This window comes from Pristis pectinata, chromosome 6, assembly GCF_009764475.1.
Source record: "Pristis pectinata isolate sPriPec2 chromosome 6, sPriPec2.1.pri, whole genome shotgun sequence".
Taxonomy (NCBI): Eukaryota; Metazoa; Chordata; class Chondrichthyes; order Rhinopristiformes; family Pristidae; genus Pristis; species Pristis pectinata.
In genome coordinates this window covers 57,610,151-57,633,152 of record NC_067410.1, presented here as the reverse complement: position 1 = coordinate 57,633,152, position 23,002 = coordinate 57,610,151, and the positions used below count along the sequence as shown (strand labels likewise).

At 43.5% G+C, this 23,002-nt stretch overlaps 1 protein-coding gene across 1 annotated transcript; it reads left to right on the top strand.

The window, feature by feature from the left end:
* The first annotated feature begins 6,649 nt into the window (after positions 1 to 6,649).
* On the top strand, positions 6,650 to 21,990 carry fbxo45 (F-box protein 45). The gene is made up of 2 exons (XM_052017129.1): positions 6,650 to 7,290; positions 19,380 to 21,990. The coding sequence occupies exons 1-2, from the start codon at positions 6,715 to 6,717 to the stop codon at positions 19,563 to 19,565; spliced, it is 762 nt and encodes a 253-aa protein (XP_051873089.1). The 5' UTR covers positions 6,650 to 6,714; the 3' UTR covers positions 19,566 to 21,990.
* The last annotated feature ends 1,012 nt before the right edge of the window (positions 21,991 to 23,002 follow it).

Sequence of the window (23,002 nt, the reverse complement as noted above, 5' to 3'; positions counted from 1 at the left end):
ACAGAGGAGTGTAAGCTGCACATCAGATCTAACCATCTGCAACCAGTTTGAGTCCTGTTATACTTAATGTATTGAGCTTAGTTTGGGTATTGTTAGACCATTGTAAGGCTGACAATAGAACGTGCAGCGTAGGAGTGGGATAGAGGATGAAAGGAACTGGTGATTGGACTGAACACAGGTGCTCTGCAAAGCGGTCACCCAGTCAGTGTTTGGTTTCTCCAAAGTAGAGGAGACCACATGGTGAGCACTGAATGTAATAATGCTGGATTGGAAGGTATACGACTGAATTGCTGCTTCACTTGGAAGGACTGTTTGGGTCCCTGGATGGTGGGAAGGGAAGAGGTAAAAGGGCAAGTTACATTGAAAAGTACCATCAGAAGGAAAGTAATTGGTGGATATGGAAGAGCATGCCAGGAAGTCAGGGAGAAAACAGATATTTCAGCATGGTGAAAGATGAGGGGAAATATTTCTGTGGTAGAATCCTATTGAAGATTGAAATTATGGAGCATAATTCATTGAATGTGGAGGTTATGGAATAGAAAGTGAGGACAAGGTAAATACAATCCTCCTTGTTAGGAGAGGAGGGATGAGAGCAGAAGTGAGGGAAATAGAGATGTGGGTGTGAGCCCTGTCAACTACTGTAGATGGGAAACCAGAGTTAAGAACACATCTCAAAGGCACTGGTGTGGAAAGTCACACCATCATAGCAGATACAATTGAGGTGGTGAAAAACCATCGAACCACTGAACAATAAAGCGCAATACAGGCCCTTCAGCCCACACCAAGTTGTGCCAACCCTCAAACCACACCTAAGACTATCTAACCCCTTCCTCCCATATATCCCTCGATCTTAAATTCCTCCATATGCTTAGCTAACAATCTCTTGAACTGGCCCAACGTATCAGCCTCCACCACCGCCCCAGGCAGCGCATTCCATGCACCAACCACTCTCTGGGTGAAAAACCTCCCTCTGACATCTCTCTTGAACTTCCCATCCATTACCTTAAAGCCATGTCCTCTTGTATTGAGCATTGGTGCCCTGGGAAAGAGGCACTGGCTGTCCACTCTATCTATTCCTCTTAATATCTTGTATACCTCTATCATTGTCTCCCCTCATCCTCCTCCCTCTCCAATAAGTAAAGCCCTAGCTCCTTTAGTCTCGCCTCATAATCCATACTCTCTAATCCAGTCAGCATCCTGGTAAATGGGCGGCGTGGACTTGTTGGGCCAGAAGGGCCTGTTACCAGGCTGTAAATAAAATTTAATTAAAAAAAAATTTAATTTGAATCTCCTCTGCACCCCTTTCCAATGCCTCCACATCCTTCCTATAATGAGGCGACCAGAACTGGACACAGTACTCTAAGTGCGGCCTAACCAGAGTTTTATAGAGCTGCATCATTACCTCGCGGCTCCTAAACACGATCCCACGACTTATGAAAGCTAACATCCCATAAGCTTTCTTAACTACCCTATCCACCTGTGTGGCAACTTTCAGTGATCTGTGGCTATGAACCCCCAGATCCTTCTGCTCCTCTACAATGCCCAGAATCCTGCCATTTACCTTGTACTCCGCCTTGGAGTTTGTCCTTCCAAAGTGTACCACCTCACACTTCTCCGGATTGAACTCCATCTTTGCATCCTATCAATATCCCTCTGTAAGCTTCGACAGCCCTCCACACTATCCACAGCACCACCGATCTTTGTGTCATCTGCAAACTTGCTAACCCACCCTTCCACACCCTCATCTAAGTCATCTATAAATATCACACAGAGATCCCAGAACTGATCCCTGTGGGACACCACTAGTCACAGCCTTCCAATCCGAATGCACTCCCTCCACCACAACCCTCTGCTTTCTACAGGCAAGCCAATTCTGAATCCACACGGCCAGGCCTCCCTGGATCCTTTGGCTTCTGACCTTCTGAAGAAGCCTACCATATGGAACCTTGTCAAATGCCTTACTAAAATCCATGTAGACCACATCTACTGCACTACCCTCATGAGTCTTCCTGGTCACCTCCTCAAAGAACTCTATCAGGCTAGTGAGGCAAGATCTTCCCTTCACAAATCCACGCTGGCTGTCCCTAATCAGCCCATGATTCTCTAAATGCTCATAGATCCTACCTCTAAGAATCCTTTCAACAGCTTGCCCACCACAGACGTAAGGCTCACTGGTCTGTAATTCCCTGGACTATCCCTACTACCTTTTTTGAATAAGGGGACAACATTCGCCACTCTCCAATCCTCCAGTACCATCCCTGTGGACAACGAGGACTCAAAGATCCTAGGCAACAGTTCAGCAATCTCCTCCCTTGCCTCACGAAGCAGCCTGGGGAATATTCCATCAGGCCCCGGAGACTTATCTGTCCTAATATTTTCTAACAGCTCCAACACATCCTCTCTCTTGATATCTACATACTCTAGAACATTACTCTTACCAACACTGTCCTCAGCATCATCAAGACGCCTCTCCTTGGTGATACTGAAAAGAAGTATTCATTGAGAACCTCACCCACTTCCACAGCTTCCAGGCACCTTTGTCTTTAATTGGACCTACCTTTACTCTAGCCATCCTTCTGCCCTTCACGTACGAGTAAAAAGCCTTGGGATTCTCCTTAACCCTGCTCGCCAAAGCCTTTTCATGTCCCCTTCTCGCTCTCCTCAGCCCCTTCTTAAGTTCCCTCCTTGCTACTCTATATTCCTCACGAGCCCTGTCTGATCCTTGCTGCCTACACCTTACGTATGCTGCCTTCTTCTTCCTAACTAGTTGTTCCACCTTCCGTCACCCACGGTTCCTTCACCCTGCCATTCCTTCTCCGCCTCACCGGGACAAATTTATCCCTAACATCCTGCAAGAGATCCCTGAACATTGACCACATCTCTACAGTACATTTCCCCTCAAAAATGTCACCCCAATTTACACTCTCAAGTTCTCGCCTTATAGCCCCATAATTTGCCTTTCCCCAATTAAATATCTTCCTGTCCTCTCTGCTCCTATCCCTGTCCATGACAATTCTAAAAGTTATGGAGCAGTGGTCACTGTCCCCCAGATGCTCACCCATCGATAGATCTGTCACCTGACCCGGTTCTTTACCTAAAACTAGCTCTAATATGGCATTCCCTCTAGTTGGCCTGTCAACATACTGTGACAGGAATCCATCCTGTACACACTTAACAAACTCTGCCCCGTCTAAACCTTTGGCACTAAGCAGGTGCCAATTAATATTTGGGTAGTTGAAGTCTCCCACTATAATAACCCTGTTATTCTCGCATCTTTCCAAAATCTGCCTCCCAATCTGCTCCTCAGTATCCCGACTGCTACCAGGGGGCCTATAGAATACTCCCAGTAGAGTAACTGCTCCTTTCTTGTTCCTAACTTCCACCCATACTGACTCTAGAGAGGATCCTTCTGCATTATCCACCCTTTCTGCCGCTATAATAGTGTCCCTGACCAGTATCGCCGCCCCTCCTCCTCTTCTCCCCCCCTTCCTATCCCTTTTAAAACACTGAAAACCAGGAATATTTAATATCCATTCCTGCCCTGATGTCAGCCATGTCTCTGTGATAGCCACAATATCGTAGTCCCATGTACTTATCCAAGCTCTCAGTTCATCTTCCTCAGTCCTGATGCTTCTTGCATTTAAGTAAATGCACTTTAGCCCATCCGCCTTACTACTTTTATTGTCTGTACTCTGCTTCTCCTTCCTCAAACCCTCTCTACCTGTTAGATCTGACTTTTCCCCATCCCCTTCTTCCTCTGACCTACTCCTCCGGTTCCCATCCCCCTCGCAAACTAGTTTAAATCTCCCGAACCACGCTAGCAAACCTGGCTGCAAGGATATTGGCCCCCTCAGGTTTGGGTGTAACCCGTCCTCTCTGTATAGGTCCCACTTTACCCAGAAGAGATCCCAATGATCCAAAATCTAAAACCCTGCCTCCTGCACCAACTTCTCAGCCATGCATTTATTTGCCATCTCCTCCTATTCCTACCTTCACTATCACGTGGCACTGGCAGCAATCCCAAGATTGCTACCCTTGAGGTCCTGTACTTCAGCCTTCTGCCTAGCTCCCTAAACTCACTTTTCAGGACCTCATCCCCCTTCCTACCTATGTCATTGGTACCAACATGAACCACAACTTCTGGCTGTTCTCCCTCCCGCTCAAGAATCCTGTGGACCTGATCAGCGACATCCCGGACCCTGGCACCTGGGAGGCAACATACCATCCGGGATTCATGCTCACTTCCACAGAACCTCCTATCTGTTTCCCTGACTATCGAGTCCCCTATCACTACTGCCCTCTTCTTCTCCTCCCTTCCTTTCTGAGCAGCAGGACCGGTCCCAGTGCCAGAGACCTGGCTACTGCTGCTAGGCCCCTGCAGGTCATCCCCCTCAACAGCTTCCGAAGCGGAAAACCTGTTACTGAGGGGAACAGCCTCCGGGGTCCTCTGCACTATCTGCCTGTTTGTTTTCTTTTCCTTTTCCCTCCCCTGACAGTCACCCTTCTATCTACTTCCTGGACTCCAGAAGTACCTGCTCTCAGGGGGGGTGACTGTCTCCTGATGTACAGTATCTACATAACTCTCTCCCTCCCTGATGCTCCGCAGTGTTTGAAGCTGCAACTCCAGCTCAATGATTTTGAGCCGAAGTTCCTCCAGCCTCAAGCACTTACTGCAGATGTGGCCATCGTCGACCGCAGCAAGATCCACGAGCTCCCATGTCAAGCAGCTGCAGCACACCACCATGTCCTCCATCTGAACTAATTCTTTTTTTCCCCCTACCTAGTTTTTTCCTCCTTAAAGATTTATAACAGATAACAGGAGAATGAAACTTGGAGAATGGAATGGAGTTCTTACAGGAAGCAGGTGGGCGAAAGTGTAGTTCAGATAGCTGTGCAATTCGATGGGCTTGTCATGGATATTGGTTATTAGCCTATCCTCTGAGATGGAGATAGAGATGTCAAGAAAGGGAAGAGCCATAGATGGAACATGTGAAAGTGAGAGTAGGATAGAAATTGGCAGCAAGATGAAAACATAGTCATTAATCCTAACAGAAAAAAAGATTTGAAGGAGGGGCTGAAATAAAGACTGTTCCGCACATCCATTGAAGAGGCAGGCAAAGGTCAGGTCTACCTGAGTTCCCATAGCTACAACTTCAACTTGGAGAAGTGAATGGAGTTGGAGAAGTTGTGCAATGGAAGAACAAGTTCAGATAGACAAAGGAGAGTGGTAGTAGAAGGTGACTGGATGGGTGCCTATTCAGGAAAGAAGTGAAGGGCCCTCAGAACATTCTCTTTTAGGATGGATGTATACCATGGTGAAGATGAGCCACTTGGGACCAGGAAACTGAAAACTGTCAGTGGTGGAGGGCATTAGAGGTAAGAATTTTTTGTTCAATTTTCTCTTTAAACCATTCTTCCTTGGCTTGTCTATCCCTGTGTTGAGCACTGTGAAAAGACCAGTGAATTTTTTTTATCTTAGGATTGTGGTTATCATTAAAGCTGGTCCTATTATGTCCTCCCTCTACCTTTTTCTCCAGTCATAGGGTCCAAACAATACCAGCCCAGACTCCATACTTACATACATTATACTAATCTGACACTAATACCATTTTATTCTCTTCACTCCAGTTTTTACCACTCAACTACACACCAGGGGGAATTTACAGCGGCCAGTTAACCTACCAACCCACACATCTTTGGGATGTGGGAGGAAACTGGAGCAGCGAGAGAGAGAGTGTAAACTCCACACAGCACCAGAGGTTAGGATTGAAGCCGGGTCACTGGAGCTATGATGCAGCAACTCCACTAACTATGCTGATCCTCCCCTTCTACACTCCTGCCCTTTAAGAACTCAGTGGCACCCATATCCTGTACTTTGATTCCCTTCGGACTCAGTTCATAATCACCCAGCCGTTAACTGATATTGTTGATGTAGTTTAGTTGATATTGATCAAGGAAGCAAAGACAATGGTTTCAAGAGAAAGTTAATCATATAAATTATGAAGACTAGGTAATCTCATTGATCTCTCAGAAAATTTTGGAATGGTTGTCTACAGTAAAATACACTCAGGCGCAACCTGGTAGTGAGTGGAGCAGCCGGCGACCCTCAGCCTTGAAGAAGCTTGGATAGAACCTGTACCTAAGAAACATTGATGGTTGTTGGAATCAAGGGAATCAGAGTAGTGAGAGCACAATTAAACAGATAAGGATGGAGCTGTCGAGACACAAGAGATTGCAGATGCTGGAATCTGGAGCAACAAACTATCTGCCGGAGGAAGCTGACACTGGACTAGGAGTCCTACATTGCACCCTGGCTACATGCACATTGCACTGACTGAAACAAGCAGAGCGGCCGACCACGTTGCTGCAGCCAGGTGTTGACCAACACCGGTTCTTAATCAGAGCCCCGAAGTGGACCAGCAGCCCGTACATCACCGTCCCAAGGAGATGGCAAGTGAACGGACACTCGGTCATCAAGGCAATGCAAACACTCATCCTCGGAGCACCGCCTTCCACTGCCGCCTGGAATCAACCTCATGCGCCGTGACGTCATGAAGCAGGTGCGCGCCCCCCCCCCTCCCAGCGGGCTGTGATGGGGCCGCGCGCGCGCGCGCGCGACCACCTGGACCCTCCCCACAACCCCCCGCGCGCGCCGTGGCGTGACGTCATCCGTCGGATGACGTGCGCCGTGACGCCGCGCGGCGGCAGGTGAAGATGGCGGCAGGGAAGCTGCCGGCCCGGGTGCTGGAGCTGCTGCTCTCCTACCTGGAGCTGCCTGACCTGCTGAGCTGCGGCCTGGTGTGCCGACACTGGCACCGCTGCCTGGAGGTGGACGAGAATAGCGAGGTGTGGCGGAGCGTGTGCTGCCGCATGCTGAGCGAGGAGGCGCTGAGCTCCGACATCCTGTGCAACGTGAGCAGCTACAAGGCCAAGGCCCGGGCCCTGCGCCACGCCTGGAGCGCCGCCGACTGCTCCCGCAACGTCTACATCAAGCGCAACGGCTTCACGCTGCACCGCAACCCCATCGCGCAGAGCACGGACGGCGCCCGCGCCCACATCGGTTTCAGCGAGGGCCGCCACGTCTGGGAGATCTGGTGGGAGGGCCCGCTGGGCACCGTGGCCGTCATCGGCGTGGCCACCAAGCGCGCCCCGCTCCAGTGCCAGGGCTACGTGGCCCTGCTGGGCGGCGATGACCAGAGCTGGGGCTGGAACCTGGTGGATAACAACCTCCTGCACGGCGGCGAGTCGGCCGGCAGCTTCCCGCAGTGCAACAACGCGCCCAAGTACCAGGTACCGGGGCTGTGGGAGCGCCCGGAGTGGGGTAGGGGGGCAGAGAGGGTGAGGGGGGCACTGGAGGTGGCGGCAGGCAGAGAGTGAGGGGGTCACTGGGTGTAGAATTGGACATTGGAAAAGAGTAGGGATAGGTGAGAGCTGATCAGGGCATGAAGAGAAGGCCATTGATACTCAACAAAAACAGAATCTCTTCAAGGGATGGGAATTGAACCTAGAGTTCTAGGCTGTTATCAGCTGGGTGAAATCCATTTTTCGTGGGACGCATGCAACTTGTAGTGGGGCTTTAATATGTTAACGCGCTAGGTTTTGGGCATCATTAACGACACAGGAAGCCTGATAGGAAATCATTTTCCCCTTTTATTTTCTTCTGTTAGTTGAGACCCAAATTGTAATTGATCTGTTCTGGATGAACTGACTTGCCTATTCTCATCAAAGAATGTGTCTGTCATCAAACTTGCTCTTGAGAAATGAATGAGTGAAGAGTCACCCTGTACAACACACAGGGGGACGTTGAACCCATCATGCTGCTCCTGGCTATTTAAAGGAGAAATCCCATGGGACACTCTCCTTGCCGTTCCTCCCCATTGTCCTACAATTTCTCCCTGTACAAGCATGTCTGATCTCAAGTTTTACAGTTGAGTTTGTCAATGTGGACAGGCGTTTGGAGGTCTATGCAATTTGAAGAGTGTTGTAAACTTGAACTGCAGCTATTTTCACTTTAGTTTATTTTTGCTTTAAAATCTAAGTAGGATACTGTTCTGTTGTGCAAATCTTTCCTGTTAAATCTCTGCACGTCTCTGTCATTAATGTGTGAAAAGAATAAAATGCATATGTGCCTGCAGTAGAATAAGCTAAAATTACATCATCTAGCTAGAAATATGAAACATTTTTATCAATGAGCAGAAAGCATGTGTCCCGTCCTTGCAATGAAGATGCTGAGCACCTAAAAATGGATTTTTGTATTGGTTTATTATTGTAACTTGTACTGAGATACAGTGAAAAGCTTGTCTTACAAACCGATCGTACAGGTCAATTCATTACACAGTGCAGTTACGTTGAGTTAGTACAGAGTAAAGTGTCACAGCTACAGAGAAAGTGCAGTGCAATAAGGTGCAACGTGACAACAAGGTAGATCCTGAGGTCATAGTCCATCTCATTGTATAAAGGAACTGTTCAATAGTCTTATCACAGTGGGGTAGAAGCTGTCCTTAAGTCTGGTGGTACGTGCCCTCAGGCTCCTGTATCTTCTACCCGATGGAAGAGGAGAGAAGAGAGAATGTCCCGGGTGGGTGGGGTCTTTGATTATGCTGGCTGCTTCACCAAGACAATGAGAGGTAAAGACAGAGTCCAAGGAGGGGAGGCTGGTGTCCGTAATGCACTGGGCTGTGTCCACAACTCTCTGCAGTTTCTTGCGGTCCTGGGCAGAGCAGTTGCCGTACCAAGCCGTGATACATCCAGATAGGATGCTTTCTATGGTGCATCGGTAAAAGTTGGTGAGAGTCAAAGGGGACAAACCAAATTTCTTCAGCCTCCTGAGGAAGTAGAGGCACTGGTGAGCTTTCTTGGCAGTGGCTTCTACGTGATTTGACCAGGACAGGCTGTTGGTGATGTTCACACCCAGGAACTTGGAAGCTCTCAACCCTCTCGACCTCAGCACCATTGATATAGACAGGTGCATGTACACTGCCCCCTTTCCTGAAGTCAATGACGAGCTCTTTAGTTTTGTTGACATTGAGGGAAAGGTTGTTGTCATGACACCATTCCACTAAGCTCTCTATCTCCTTCCTGTACTCCGACTCATCACTGTTTGAGATACTGCCTACAATGGTGGTATCATCTGCAAACTTGTAGATGGAGTTAGAGCAGAATCTGGCCACACAGTCATGAGTGTATAGGGAATAGAGTAGAGGGCTGAGGACGCAGCCTTGTGGGGCACCAGTGTTGAGAATAATCATGTCAGAGATATTGCTGCCTATCCTCACTGATTGCGGTCTGTTTGTTAGAAAGTCAAGGATCCAGTAACAGAAGGAGGTGTTGAGTCCTAGGTCTCGGAGTTTGGTGACAAGCTTGCTTGGGATTATAGTATTGAAGGCAGAGATGTAGTCAATAAACAATAGTCTAACGTAGGTGACTATACTGTCCAGGTGCTCCAGAGCTGAGTGTAGGGCCAGGGAGATGGCATCTGCTGTAGACCTATTTTGGCGATAGGCAGACTGCAATGGGTCCAGGTTGTCTGGTAGGCTGGAGTTGATGCGTGCCATGACCAACCTCTCAAAGCATTTCATGATGGTGGATGTTAGAGCCACTGGTTGGTAGTCATTGAGGCATGTTACCTTGCTTTTCTTTGGAACCGGGATGGTAGTGGTCGTCTTAAAACAGGTGGGAACCTGAGACTGAAGCAGGGAGAGGTTAAATATGTCCGCAAGTACTTCTGCCAGCTGATCAGCACAAGATCTGAGCACACGGCCAGGGACACCATCTGGGCCAGGTGCTTTCCTCGTGTTCACTCTCTGGAAGACTGATCTTGCGTCCTCCACTGTGATCACAGGTTCAGCTGCATTGGAGGCTATCAGGGTGGGTGGTGACAATCCACTTCCCTTCTGTTCAAAACGCGCATAGAATGCGTTAAGTTCATCGGGAAGGGATGCGCGGTTGTTAACTATGCAGCCCGTCTTCATCTTGTAGCCTGTTATGGCATGTAAGCCCTGCCATAACTGACGGCTGGTCAGGGACTCTATTTTGAGTTGGTATTGCCTCTTGGCATCTCTGATAGCTTTCCAAAGATCATATCTCGATTTCTTGTACAGATCAGGATCACCAGATTTGTGTGCACCAGTCCTTTCTGTATCTATCCCAAGTACAGTGTGTAAATTGCATGTCTTGTCACCTGCAATTCAGTTTCCTCTCCAGACTCTATTTTGATACTCGTAGCCCGTCCCTTTTCTAATGAATTGCTGTATTTGTCATCCCAATATCCTTTTTATAAAAGCAATGCTGTTCGTAGATCTCTCTCTGAAAAAGTAAATGATAACTGGTGAGACAGTTAGTATTAATAATGCAAATGGTAGTGCTCTATTCATATGAAAGCTTTCTTTTGCTTGGGTGACATGTAATTTTTGTTCATGAGTTTAACATTCCAATAAAACCAGCCTCAAGCTCATTGCTGTCACTGTTCACTTTTAATAAGAAAATTGAGGGATAAATGCTCAAAGTTGTTTGGGGTGGGGGGGGGGAAGAAATTTATATTTGAGCAGCAGGAACAGCCTAATCTTTCTGCAAGTGTCCCTCGGTTAACAACAAATTGGTGACACTGATTTGATCAGATGAGAGCCACCAGGTTTTGCGTACAGTGTACTGACACAATGGTGAAACTAACAGCATTCAGGATTAGAGATGATAACGTTTTCTGATTGTTGCAGGTTCCTGTAAAATCCCTAACTTTGAATGTGGGAAGCGATGGCTGTGAATGGTCTTCGTGAATGAGAGGGAGAGTTGGGTGATGGGAATAGCTGATACAAAGTGCAGGTTGTGTTGCCTCTGGCTATATTCTTGTGCCCAGTGCACTTACAAACCTCCTCCCATCATATAATCTTATCATTGTATTCCCCTATTTCTTTCTTCCCTGTGCCAGAACTGCTCCATGTGCTAGCAAGTAACACAATTTTACCATTTTCAGAAGAGAGAACTCTGAATATCCTATTACGGTTGTTAGTGATTGTTTTATTTTTTTGTCTCCAGTATAAACCATTTTTTTTCCCCATATCTACACTGTCACAGACCATCGTCATTTTAACTCTCCCCTTGGGCTTAAAGAGAAACAAAAGCCCAGTCTATTCAATCTTCCCTGAGTTCAAAGTATTTGGTTCTGGTATTTGTTCTTGAATCTGCTGACAAACCATGGGGAAGAATCCAGTCATTTCTGGATTATCGAAAAGGATCCTCAGCTCCACAAATGGAAAGCTGGTTCTAATTCAGATGCTGATTTAAAATCAAAAAAGAAATTTCAGATGCTGGAAATCTAAATTAAAAACAAAGTGTTAGGAATACTCAGCAAATCAGGCTGCCTCTGTGAGAAGATAAACCAAGTTAATGTTTCAGGCCAAAGACCCTTTGTCTTTGACCTGAAACGTTAACTCAGGCACTGGCTACCTTTTCTGCAATTCATGTTTTGAGACGTAATGACTTCTGATCCTTTTTGCTGCAGGTTGTACCCTGACACCATAAACACTGCTTCCTGTTCACTTCTGTGTTTTCATTCCTTCCAAGGTGGACATGAATGATTTATTGAGGGCTAATTTTTGGCAAGGTTTAATGTTTATAAGATGTGTATTTACAGGACTGTTTTTAACTTGCAGTTTAAATGCTAATTGTCGATTAATTGGTTTATTAATGTCATATGTACTGAGATACAGTGGAAAAACTTTGTTTGCATGGATCCAGACAGATCTTTCCAAACACAAGTACATTGTGGTAGTACAGAGGGAAAAGCAATAATAGAATGCAGAATTTAGTGTTACAGTTACAGAGAGAGTGCAGTGCAGGTAGACAATAAGGTGCAAAGGGCCATGACGAGGTAGATTGTGAGATCCGGGGTTCATCTTTATTGTACAAGAGGTCCGTTCAAGATTCTTATAACAGTGGGATAGAAGCTCTACTTGACCTTAGTTGTGCGTGTTTTTCAGCTTTTGTATCTCCTACCCAATGGAAGGGGGAGAGATTACCTGATGTTAAACATGCTTGGAGGTGTTAAGAGCATAAATAGAGAAAGTACGAGCTTGAATGACGCTTTAAGCCTTGACCCCTGCACCTATATCCTTTTTCCCACCAATATTCATGGTTCTTTTTGTGTCCAAAAATTTATCAACCCCAGACTTGAATATGATCTGGGCATACGCAGCTCTTGGGTAGAGGATCCCAAAGATTTAAACTGTTCCAAGAGATTTCTCATCCGTCTTTCAGGGCTTCCTCTTATGAAACTGTTCCATAGTTGTGGATTCTCCAGATGGAGAAAATAGGCTCCAGGATCCAACTTGTCTCTGTGAGAGAGATGCATTGCTTTGGGATATTTTCCTAACAACGATGAGATCCATAGCTACTGGTTCATGGCAGGGGAGGCACTAAAGGCATTACCTACCCAGCTTTGTCATCAATAATTGATTGCATTCTGATCCTTGTAACACCCAATTGTCATGGTCTATGAAACTGTAATATAATTCAGTCTGCATTTGTACCTTTTAACTATTTTTCTATTCAACCTACTGTATTACCTTTCTTTATTTTGAGTAAAAGAAAAAAAACCTTTATCATGTGCCATTTGAAAATGTTTTTCTGACAATGTTGGCTTTTACTCCCAGTTTTAAAGTCAGTGCTTTACAATGTTAATTAAATTTGCCACTAGCGTTAGACCCTTGATTTTACTACTATCTCTGACGTGTTTACTGTGTTCTGGAGTGAAAATGGAATGTAAGAAATAGGCTATACAGTCTCTTGAGCCTAATTTATTGTTCAATATCACAGCTGATCCCGTGCTTCGGGTTGGCTTTGTCAGTCAATCTGCATTTCCTACAGTTGACTTGGTGTCCAACAAGGTATAAATCTTGCTAGAGTGAGGGACATCTGCTCTGGGCTAGAGAGGAACTTGGGAGGGAGAAGGCCAGTTGTCGTGATCCATGTATGCACCAGTGGCATAGGGAGGACCAAGAACAAGCAACAAACTGTTGGAGGAACTCAGTGGACCAGGTATCATCTGTGGAGGGAAATGTTTTGGCTTAAGACCCTTCATCTGGATTTCCCGTCACAGACGCTGAGTTCCAGCATTTTGTTTGTTGTTGCAGATTCCAGCATCTGCAGTGTCTGTGTCACCAAGAATGAGGTTCTGCTGAGAAAGTTTGAGAACCAGAGATTAAACCAGAGATAATAACGTTTGGATTATTGGAACTTCAAACAAATTGGTACATAGTTAATAGGATCAGGGGGATAAATGTTGGCTCAGATTGGTGTGGGAGAAGTAGGCTTCAATTCATGAGGCATTGGCATCAGGACTGGGGAAGGAGAGAGCTGTTCCTTTGGGACTGACGAATCTATAAACAATGCTAGGACTAGAGTTCTAGTGAATTGAATAACTAAGGAGAAAAATAGCACTTTAAATAAAGTGGTAGAAGAGAGGAGGAAGAAATCTGGAGGTATAAAGAGCAACAGCAAGCGAGCAGAGGAGAAAAGCGACTGGGGAAAGATGACCGGTTCATGTCAGGAAGAGACGGTGTATAAATGAGTGTTTTAACAAAAAAAAAGTAGTAAGAAATATGGGCTTAGTACAAAATAAAAATGTTAACATGTTTTCTTAAAAATGTAAAAAAAAATCTGAAGGTGCTGTATCTTAGGCATTTATAACGAGATGGGCAAATTAACAGCACAAATTAGTATACAGTGTGTTTGCCATTGCAGAAATGTGGATGGAGAGTGACCAGGGCTGGGAGCTGATAAAGGATTTGATCATTAGAAAAAAAACATGTAAAATGGAAAAGGAGGTGTGGTATTGTTACCAAAGGATGAAGTTGGTGCAATGGTGTGGAAAGGATGTTAGTTGAGAAAATGAAGATGTGTAATCGGTATGGGTGAAGCTAGGGACGGAAGACATTGGAAATTGTCTATCGGCCTTAACAGCTGTGGTAATGTAATAAATGGTATCAGACAAAAAAAAATTTAAGCAGGGTACTACAGTAATCATGGGTAATTTAACCCATATGGAGTGGTCAAACCAATGGGCATTAGTGTTACTGGGGAAGAACTTCTGGAGTATCTATGTGTAGCTTTATGGACCAGTATGTTGAGTAACCATTTAGAGAACCTATCCTGGACTAGGTACAATAATACCTCAATAATCTGGCACCCTTGAACTTTTCTGCACCTTTTGGATATTACTTCTGTTAACACCCCAACACACATTTGATCTAGTATGATTTCCAGTGAATCCAGTCAGCCTAAAAAGGAGCATTAGAAACAGGACCCTGCTGAATTTAAAGAGAGTGCTGGAAATGGGACTAAATCTAAACAAAGGAAACTCTGGGTACAGGGAGTAAGTTGAATATGATAGATTTGGGAGCTTCTTTAAAAGGCACAATGATGGATTGGCAGTGGCTAATATTAGAGGAACAAATGAATGGACTGCAACAATTATAACAACCCACCCACCCCCAGCTTAAAAAACTGAAAAGTAACCTAATCACGAGTATTGTCTCTAACAAAGGAGATAATATTAGATATAAAAAGTTGCAGAATATTGCCAGACAAAAACTTGGGGATTAAGCACACTTTAGATTTCAGCAGAGGATGACAAAGAAATTGCTTGAGAGCAGAAATAAAATCTGAGTAAATGTGCAGTGGGTATGAAAGTGGACTTTACAAGTTTTTACAGAGGTGAAAAGAAAGATTAGTCAAGCCAAATGTAGGTGTCCTGCAGAGAGAGAGAGAGAGAGTGGAGAAAATGGGAAGGTACAGACAGGTTAGTCCAACATCATTGGTGGAGAAAGTGCTGGAGGCTATTATAAAAAAATTAGATAATAGGGCATGGGGGCGGGGGTGGGGGGGAATTTATCAATGGGATTAGATCACATCGATGTGAATTTCTGGAAGGGAAATAATTTTGATAAAGCTACTGAATTTTTTTTTGAGGATCTAACTGGTGGAATAATTAAGGGCGAGCCAGTGGATGTGGTGTACTTGGATTTTCATGAAACTTTTGATAACACCCCACAATAAATTGTGTGAAATTGAAGCACTTGATACTGGAGATAATGTATTGGCATGGATTGAGAATTGGTTAGAAGGCAGGAAACAGTAGGAATAAGTTGGTCTTTTTCATGGAGATGGGTGGTAATTAATTGGGTACTGCAGGGACCAGTGCTTTCATTATATGTATCTGGGATTGGATGAGGGGAAAAAATTATAAGTTTGCGAACAACACTAAACTGGGTGGACTTACGAATTGTGAGGAGGATGCAAAGAGGCTTCAGGCTGACTTAGACTGAGCAAAGTGGGCAGAGGTATGGCAGATGCAGTGCAATGTGGATAAATGTGATGTTATGGACTCAGTGAAAGTCCCTTTAAGATAGAGAGTGTGTGTGTATGTGTGTGTGGGGCGTGCTTACGTCAATAGAAGATAAAGGACGTAATGACGTTGTTGAAGAAGTAAGAAGAAGAAGAAAGAGAGAGAGAGAAGGGAGAGAGACACCAGCCTGCTTGTTTTCTCTATCGATGGATGAGAAACAATAACTGTGTTTGCCACTGAAATCCATGTATGGAAGTTGGAAGTAATCCGGTGGAGTTCACTTTGTTGCTGACCTGTAGAAGGAAACAGGTATTTGTGTGTGGACGACCACGGTTCGGATGCTTTCGGGGTGAGGAAGTCACTACCGAGTAAACACTGAAGTGTCGTTTGGGTTCCATCGTGGAACATTTGGATTTCGTATGTACTCTCTCTATGTTTTTCTACATCTACATCTTATCTTCAGACAACGGTGGTTGTTGAAGAAGCCCTTGCTCATGTTTCACCTTATGGCTTGCGGAACTGAACTTTAAGAACCATTCAGGAACTGGGAGTTTTGGACTTTGTCACACACACACACGAAGAGTTTAGTTTTGGGGTTAACGTTCGAGGTTTAACATTCTTGAATTCTAACATACTAACATTTTTTTTAACTTTTATTTTACGTATTATCATAAGTAGTGATTAATAAAATAGTTTTTAACACTGAATCATGCTCAGTGTGTTTCTTTTGTTGCTGGTTCGTGACAGTGAGGTTATCCATTTTGATAGGAATAACAGGAAGGTGGTGTGTCATTTGAATGGTGTTGAATTGCGAGATATTGATGAGAAGACTTGGGTGTCATTGTATACCAGTTATGGAAAGTAAACATGCAATGCAGCAAACAATTAAGAAGGTAAATGATATGTTGTCTTTTGTAGGAAGAGTTTTTGAGTACTAGGGGAAAAGATGTCTTCCTACAATTATGCAGGATCTTGGTGAACCATGCTGGAGTATTGTGGGCAATTTTGGTCTCCTCACCTACGTAAGGATATACTTGCCATACAGGAAGTGCAGAGGGAGTTCACTGGATACTGGGATGATAGGACTGCCATATGAGATTAAGTCAACTAGGTTTGTATTCACCAGAGCCTAAAAGGGAAGGGATCTAATTGAAACTTGCCAAATTCTGATGGGCTAGATGGACATGGGGAGAATGTTTCCTTGGGACGAGGGGTCATGGCCTCAGTTTATCCGGCAAGACGTTTGGGACTGGGGTGAGAAATTTATTCACTGTGGTTGGTGACCCTGTGGAAATGGCAGAGGGCTGCACTGGCCAAGTTATTGAATGTTTTCGGGGTAATGGATACATTTCTAAATATAAAAAGCAGTAAGGGGAGATTGCAGGGATATGGCACTAAGATGAGGATTAGCCACGATTGTATTGATTGCAGGTTCAAAGGGGAAAGGGCCAACTTCTGTTCTTTCTGTGTTTCAATGTACTCAGTGAGTAAAATCATGACCCAGGATGTACAGAATTCTAAAAAAAACTTGCATGCTGTTGAGTAAGAACAGTATCTTCTCATTTCAGACCTAAATAGTGAGGGTCTCATCCTGAGACTATGCTCCTACTCCTGGACTCTTCAGCTTAAGGATGCAGCAAAAACTCAAGAAACTGCAGGTGCTGGAAATCTGAAATAAAAACAGAAAATGCTGGAAACACTCAGCAGATCAGGCAGCGTCTGTGGAAAGGGAAACAGTTATTGTTTCAACCTGAAACATTCTCTGTTTCTCTCTCTACAGATGCTGCCTGACCTGTTTCCAGCATTTTGTTTTTATTAGTGAATCTACTTGGGCCGAGTCCAAGGTAAGTATATCCTCCTGTAAGCATAGAGACCCAACTGCACTGCAGATATGACTTCACGATCTACCTTGTTGTGACCTTGCACCTTATTGCACTGCACTTTCTCTAGAGCTGTGATGCTTTATTCTACTTCATTGTTTTTACCTGTACTACCTCAATGGACTCTGTACTAACTCAATGTAACTGCACTGCGTAATGAATTGACCTGTACCATTGGTATGCAAGACAAGTTTTTCACTGTACCTTGGTATAAGTGACAATAATAAACCAATACCAAGATAGCATCTCTCCAAAGCCCTGTACAATCTCAGCAAGTTTCCATATCCTTGCAGTGAAGGCCAACGTATCATTTGTATTTCTAATTGCTTGCTGCACCTGCTTGTTACTTTTTGACTCTAATGAACCAGTACAGTAAAATCCCCAGATGGACGTATTTACTTGTCAGAATCAGGTTTATTATTGCTGACATGTCATGAAATTTGTTGTTTTGCAGCAGCAGTACAGTGCGAGACAAAAATTACTATAAGTTACAAAAAAAATTGCAAAAGAGGAATAACGAGGTAGTGTTCATGGACCGTTCGGAAATCTGGTAGAGGGGAAGAAGATGTTCCTAAAATGTTGCATGTGGGTCTTCAGGTTCCTGTACCACCTCCCCGATGATAATAACTCAAAGGCAGCATGTACCAGATGGTGAGGGTCCTTAATGATGGATACCACCTTCTTGAGGTACTGCCTCTTGAAGATGTCTTTGATGATGGAAGGGTCATGCCCATGATGGAACTGTTTGTCAACTTTCAAAGAAACATACCTTTTAATTCTTCCCATGTTTTGCGCCATCTGTTGCCAGTACAGACAATCACAACCTGTCCATCTCCTCATTACTTAGTTTACCACCAAATTTATACTGTTGGCAAATGTGGGCATATTTGAATATTTAAGTGCTTCAGTCACTTTATTCTCTGTTGATACTTTTTACTGCCTTAGACTCTATTTGTTTATACATTTGAAGTTCTGTCAACATTTTTAGTATCTTGATAGAAATGCTAATAAAATTGTGTTTAAACCAGAAACTTGTACTTTTAGCAGTCAATTGGGGAGATGTAGGTGAGAAGAACAGGGTGCTCCTGTCTGCACATAGGCAGAGGTGGATTTGATGAAAATTATTTAGAATATTAACTGCTTTAATTTGACTTTGTAAATGAAGAGTTTAAACTCTTTTACTAGTACACTGTTTAAAACAGTTAGATTTTAGTTTATCTATGCTTGAGGTTTGGTAGGGCCAAGCTCATCGACACTGTTCAAATAGAAATATCCAGCGGGTGAGGCAGTTTTTAATTGAAGGTTTTACCTCTGTTTGATATCATCACTTCCAACAGGGATCCTGTTCAAATCAATGCCTTCAATTCTGTTTGAAGAGAGAGAATGCAAGCCAGATAGTTTTTTTGTAAAACAAGACAAGGAAAAATGGGATAATCTTGTTTAATGCAGCACTTTTATATTTTACTGCAAACTTCTAATGTTTAATACCTGTCCTTTTAAAGGAAGTATTTAGCATTTAAAATCCAAGTAAAGCCTAGTGCAGTGTTATACAACTCCTTTCCTGAGCTCAGGAGCCAACAGTAGAGCTGGAGGTGAAATAAACTGACCAGATTTCTATTAATTCATTGACCATGTTGAGTTTACCTTGATGTAGAATGCTGGGGGTTGGTTTCAATATTAAAATCGTATAGAGTACTGGATTAGCTGCAGAAGGGATTTACTAAGATTATGACAGAGCTAAGAAGTTATACAGTAACTGGCAGAAAAGTCTGAACAAGCTGGTCTTTTCTCCATAAAATGCTAATGGATGACCTGAGAGGTTTTTTTGCAGTGATGCAAAGAGTGATGAGATGTATAGGGACCAGATCTATGGGGCCATAAATGAAAGGTAGCTACAAATAAATCCAGCAGGAAATGTTGGAGGAATCCAATTCCTAGAGAGTGGACCCTGCCATCAAAGTGAGTGGTGCAGCAAGTTAGGTCAGCACATGAAGGAGCTTAGATTTGCTGGTTCACCAGCCTGTTTGTGCTCTGTACCTATGATTACTCTTCATAGCTGTATGTGGGAGACTCTTGGGTGAACTCTTAATTAAAAATGAATTTTAAATGTATTTGGGTAAGTGCTGTGCTGTTAAAACTCTCACTGTTTTTCTTTACAGATTGGTGAAAGAATACGTGTCATTCTTGACATGGAAGACAAGACTTTAGCGTTTGAACGAGGCTATGAGTTCCTTGGTGTAGCTTTCCGAGGCTTACCAAAAGCATGCCTTTATCCAGCAGTGTCTGCGGTTTATGGAAACACTGAAGTGACTATGGTATATCTGGGCAAACCACTTGATGGTTGATAGGCGCACACACGGGAATTTATATCTTGGAAACCAAAGGAAGCTGCATAAATGGCCATGGACAGCCTTTCCAGTTCCAGGCAGTTAAAGGAGCAATGTGCAGTAGTCCAAGGGAATATAAAGAGAACTGCTAGCCAGGAGAAGCCATGTGGCTGGATCATCATTGTATATATGTCTTAATAATCTGTATAGTGATGTCACTTGTCTGTGTTTTACTGTAATATGCTGTGTACACTTTACTGTCAGGATGGGTGGGGAATTTGGGAGTGTTTGGCCATAGTTCAATCATTCTGATAGTTGAATTTTAAACCCAAAACTTGCTGTGTTGAATTGCCCATAATCAAATGGTGCAAAGCTCAGGATCCGAAGTTATTTATTATTTCAACATGACCTGGGATTAGACTGAGGTGGAATGGGGTTGGGTATGAGTGTATGGGTAGATTGTGGGATGAAGAAGTTTGGGTAGCAGTATCTAGATCACTGTCTTAAGCTACACAGCAACTGTATTACAGGAGCAATAGGTGGGATTCAAAAATCAATGTTTACATAAAGAAAATGAGAGACACTTCAATTGATCGTACTCCTGGTCCTCTAGTCCAATAGCACTTTTAGTTGACTAGGTTGAAAACTGTTACATATAGGGAACTCCTTTCCCATCTCCACCCTAAATTCAGTCCACTGATTCATTTTCTGTTTGCTGCCATTTCAGTTTAACTTAATAAAGATAGGCCTGAAGTATACATTCCTTCTGGTATGGAACAACCCTGGCTCTGCCTTATATGAAATGGCATGCAAGGAGATTGATTTAAAAGCATCTTGCTGAGTATATGAGAGGTTGCAGATCCATTGCACCATTTGTTTTGAACTTGAGATTTATTCCCCAAGGGTGTTGTACACATTTGGTGATCTGTGTAACACTTTACTTTTAAAAGAAAGATTATCTCTCAAGCCTAGTGGTGACTGCTGTTTCAAATGCATATTGAAAATTCAGTGCGCAAAACTTTCAACAAGTCCCTGACATTGTAAGCACAAGGTATGTGATTATATAACCAATTCATGTTTGAGCTTCCCACAACTTGAGCTCAATAAGTAATGAACAGGGCTGGAATTTAAATACACTATGAAGTTTTGTTTTCAATGACCCTGCCATTTGTTTGTCCATTCTGGGAAACTTTCCCTGGAAAAGCTCTTTAAGCAATTCCCCAGAGACAGTAAATAAAAGTTGTCCTGGTGAGGTGCAACATGTGTTGATGTCCATCATGTTTCCCATTTAATTCCTGAACTTCAAGGGCAGTCCTGGAACAGGGTGGGGTGGGATCACACCTTCATCTGTGCAGGTGGGGTTCATGTACTCTATTGCTCAAGTCTTTATTAATGGGTCTCTCAGGGGATGAGAACAAACACAATAACTTTGGCCTCGATCTTTGATTAGATGGGCAGGCCTGTATTTTAATCTAAATTTCCAAACTGCAATGGGTGGGTATTTATTTAAACAAAAAACACTTGTTGAATGTGAAGCCATGGGTTTACTTATGTCTGTCTGGTACAAGGCAAGCCATGATAATGTATTGCTGCTATAGGATTTTGCATTTTACTTCAGTTATTTTGTCAATTTTTATGTGTGTGTATGGGTAATATACACAGAGTTTAACATGGAGTTGAACTTGATACTTTGCAACCTTTTAGTTGTACATAAATTATTAATTTAATTTCTGTGAAACATTTTAAATTACCTGAATTGTGGTTACGAATGGAAAATAACTTTTACCATAAGAATGAATTGAGGACAAAAACAAAGCATGTGAGCTACAATTAATGCAGAGCATGTGAATGCAGACCATAGCTGATACTGCTTTCAAGTGGCGCCTGCACTGAACCTTCCCCTGTGGGTTTGAAGGAGAATCTGCAGTTTCAACCCAACTAAGTGTATATTTTTTACTATTATTCTTGTGTCAGACATACCACAGAGTCCGTATCTGGAATCTTCTATTCCAGCCATTGCCACTTAAGTGTTGAAACTGTTAGCACTTTGACTTGCCTACTTAAAGGAATTATGTAAAGGGACGTTTGGGTAAATACAAGTAGAAAGTCTATTTTGCAATTGTGTTACTGTCAAATGATAAAACTTTTTGCTTTGGCTAATTCAGAGCAGATGCCTTGTACAGTTGTGTTTCTGTATTAACCAAATGATGCCCTTATAATTCAAGGACTCTTTCATGGTCTTCAGTTAAGTCTCCCCATTGCATTGGGGAATGAATGGGGACTCTACAAAATCTTGTCACCTAAAGTTATTGGAGATTTGCCATGAGGAGGTGCTTTTAAGCAGCCAATCTAGAGTTGTTTTTTTTGTTTGGGCTGCATTTTACCTGAATGCATTTGTACTTAGTTTTATCTGTAAATAAATCTGGAAAAGTAGTTTTCAATATGGCAAGTGTCTTAAAGATGGTAACTTTTTATCCTAAGTGATGGATTACATGCACTAATCCTGCATTTACACTAAACTAGTAGATTAATAGCTCCCCATGAACAAATTGACTTTCTGATGAATTGTATTTTTCATCAGTTCTGCAATTACTAATAGAAACTGAATGAGGCAGACTAAACTGAAAGATTGACCTTCTGGAGGTGTATGAAATCATGAGGGGTCTAGATAAGGGGCAACTTCTTCACACACAGGCTGGTGTGTATATGGAATGAGCTGCCAGAGAAAGTAGTTGAGGTGGGTACAATAACAACATTTAACAGACATTTGGACAGGTACATGGATAGGACAGGTTTGGAGGGATATGGGACAAATGCGGCAAATGGGACTAGATGGGCATTTTGGTTGGCATGGACAAGTTGGGCCAAAGGGCCTGTTTCTGTGCTGTATGACTCTATACTGGTTGGCAAATGGGGATGGGGGAGACTGAGAGTGGCCTACACCCTACAGTGGCATCTGAAGTGGGTGTCTCACTGGAAATCCAGAAGGTTCAATACAAGAGGTTACTAGCAAATACTGCATAGAACTATTGTTACCTTTGTGATTTGTATTGGGTTGGGAGGTAGACAAAGAACTGACCATTTTCTGATTGACGGGATGTGGTATTTGCTTCCCAGGTATTTGTACAAGGGCTTTAATGTTCATTGGTAATGCAGAAGAAGAAAGATCGTGGTCCACAGAAATGGAGGGAGGAGTGGTGCTAGGAACCTAGAATAATGAGGTGCAATGTTTAAAATGAAGACCATTGATAAAATCAGGATAACTTTTTCCTAAGGTTGCAGTAGCTCTTCCCTCCAGAAGGCTGAGGATGTTGGAAATTATTTGAAATCTGAAGATAGTGGTTGATAAGGATATGGAGCAAATGCAGGAAAATGAAATTGTACACATCAGCAATTACCTGAATGATGAGATGGGTGTGAGGAACTAAATGCTTCCTTGTTTTTCGACAATTCAG

Coding starts and splice junctions, on each gene's coding strand:
- fbxo45 (XM_052017129.1), top strand. CDS start 6,715: ATGGCGGCAGGGAAGCTGCCGGCCCGGGTGCTGGAGCTGCTGCTCTCC. Junction 7,291..19,379: donor ACAACGCGCCCAAGTACCAG/GTACCGGGGCTG, acceptor TTTTCTTTACAG/ATTGGTGAAAGAATACGTGT.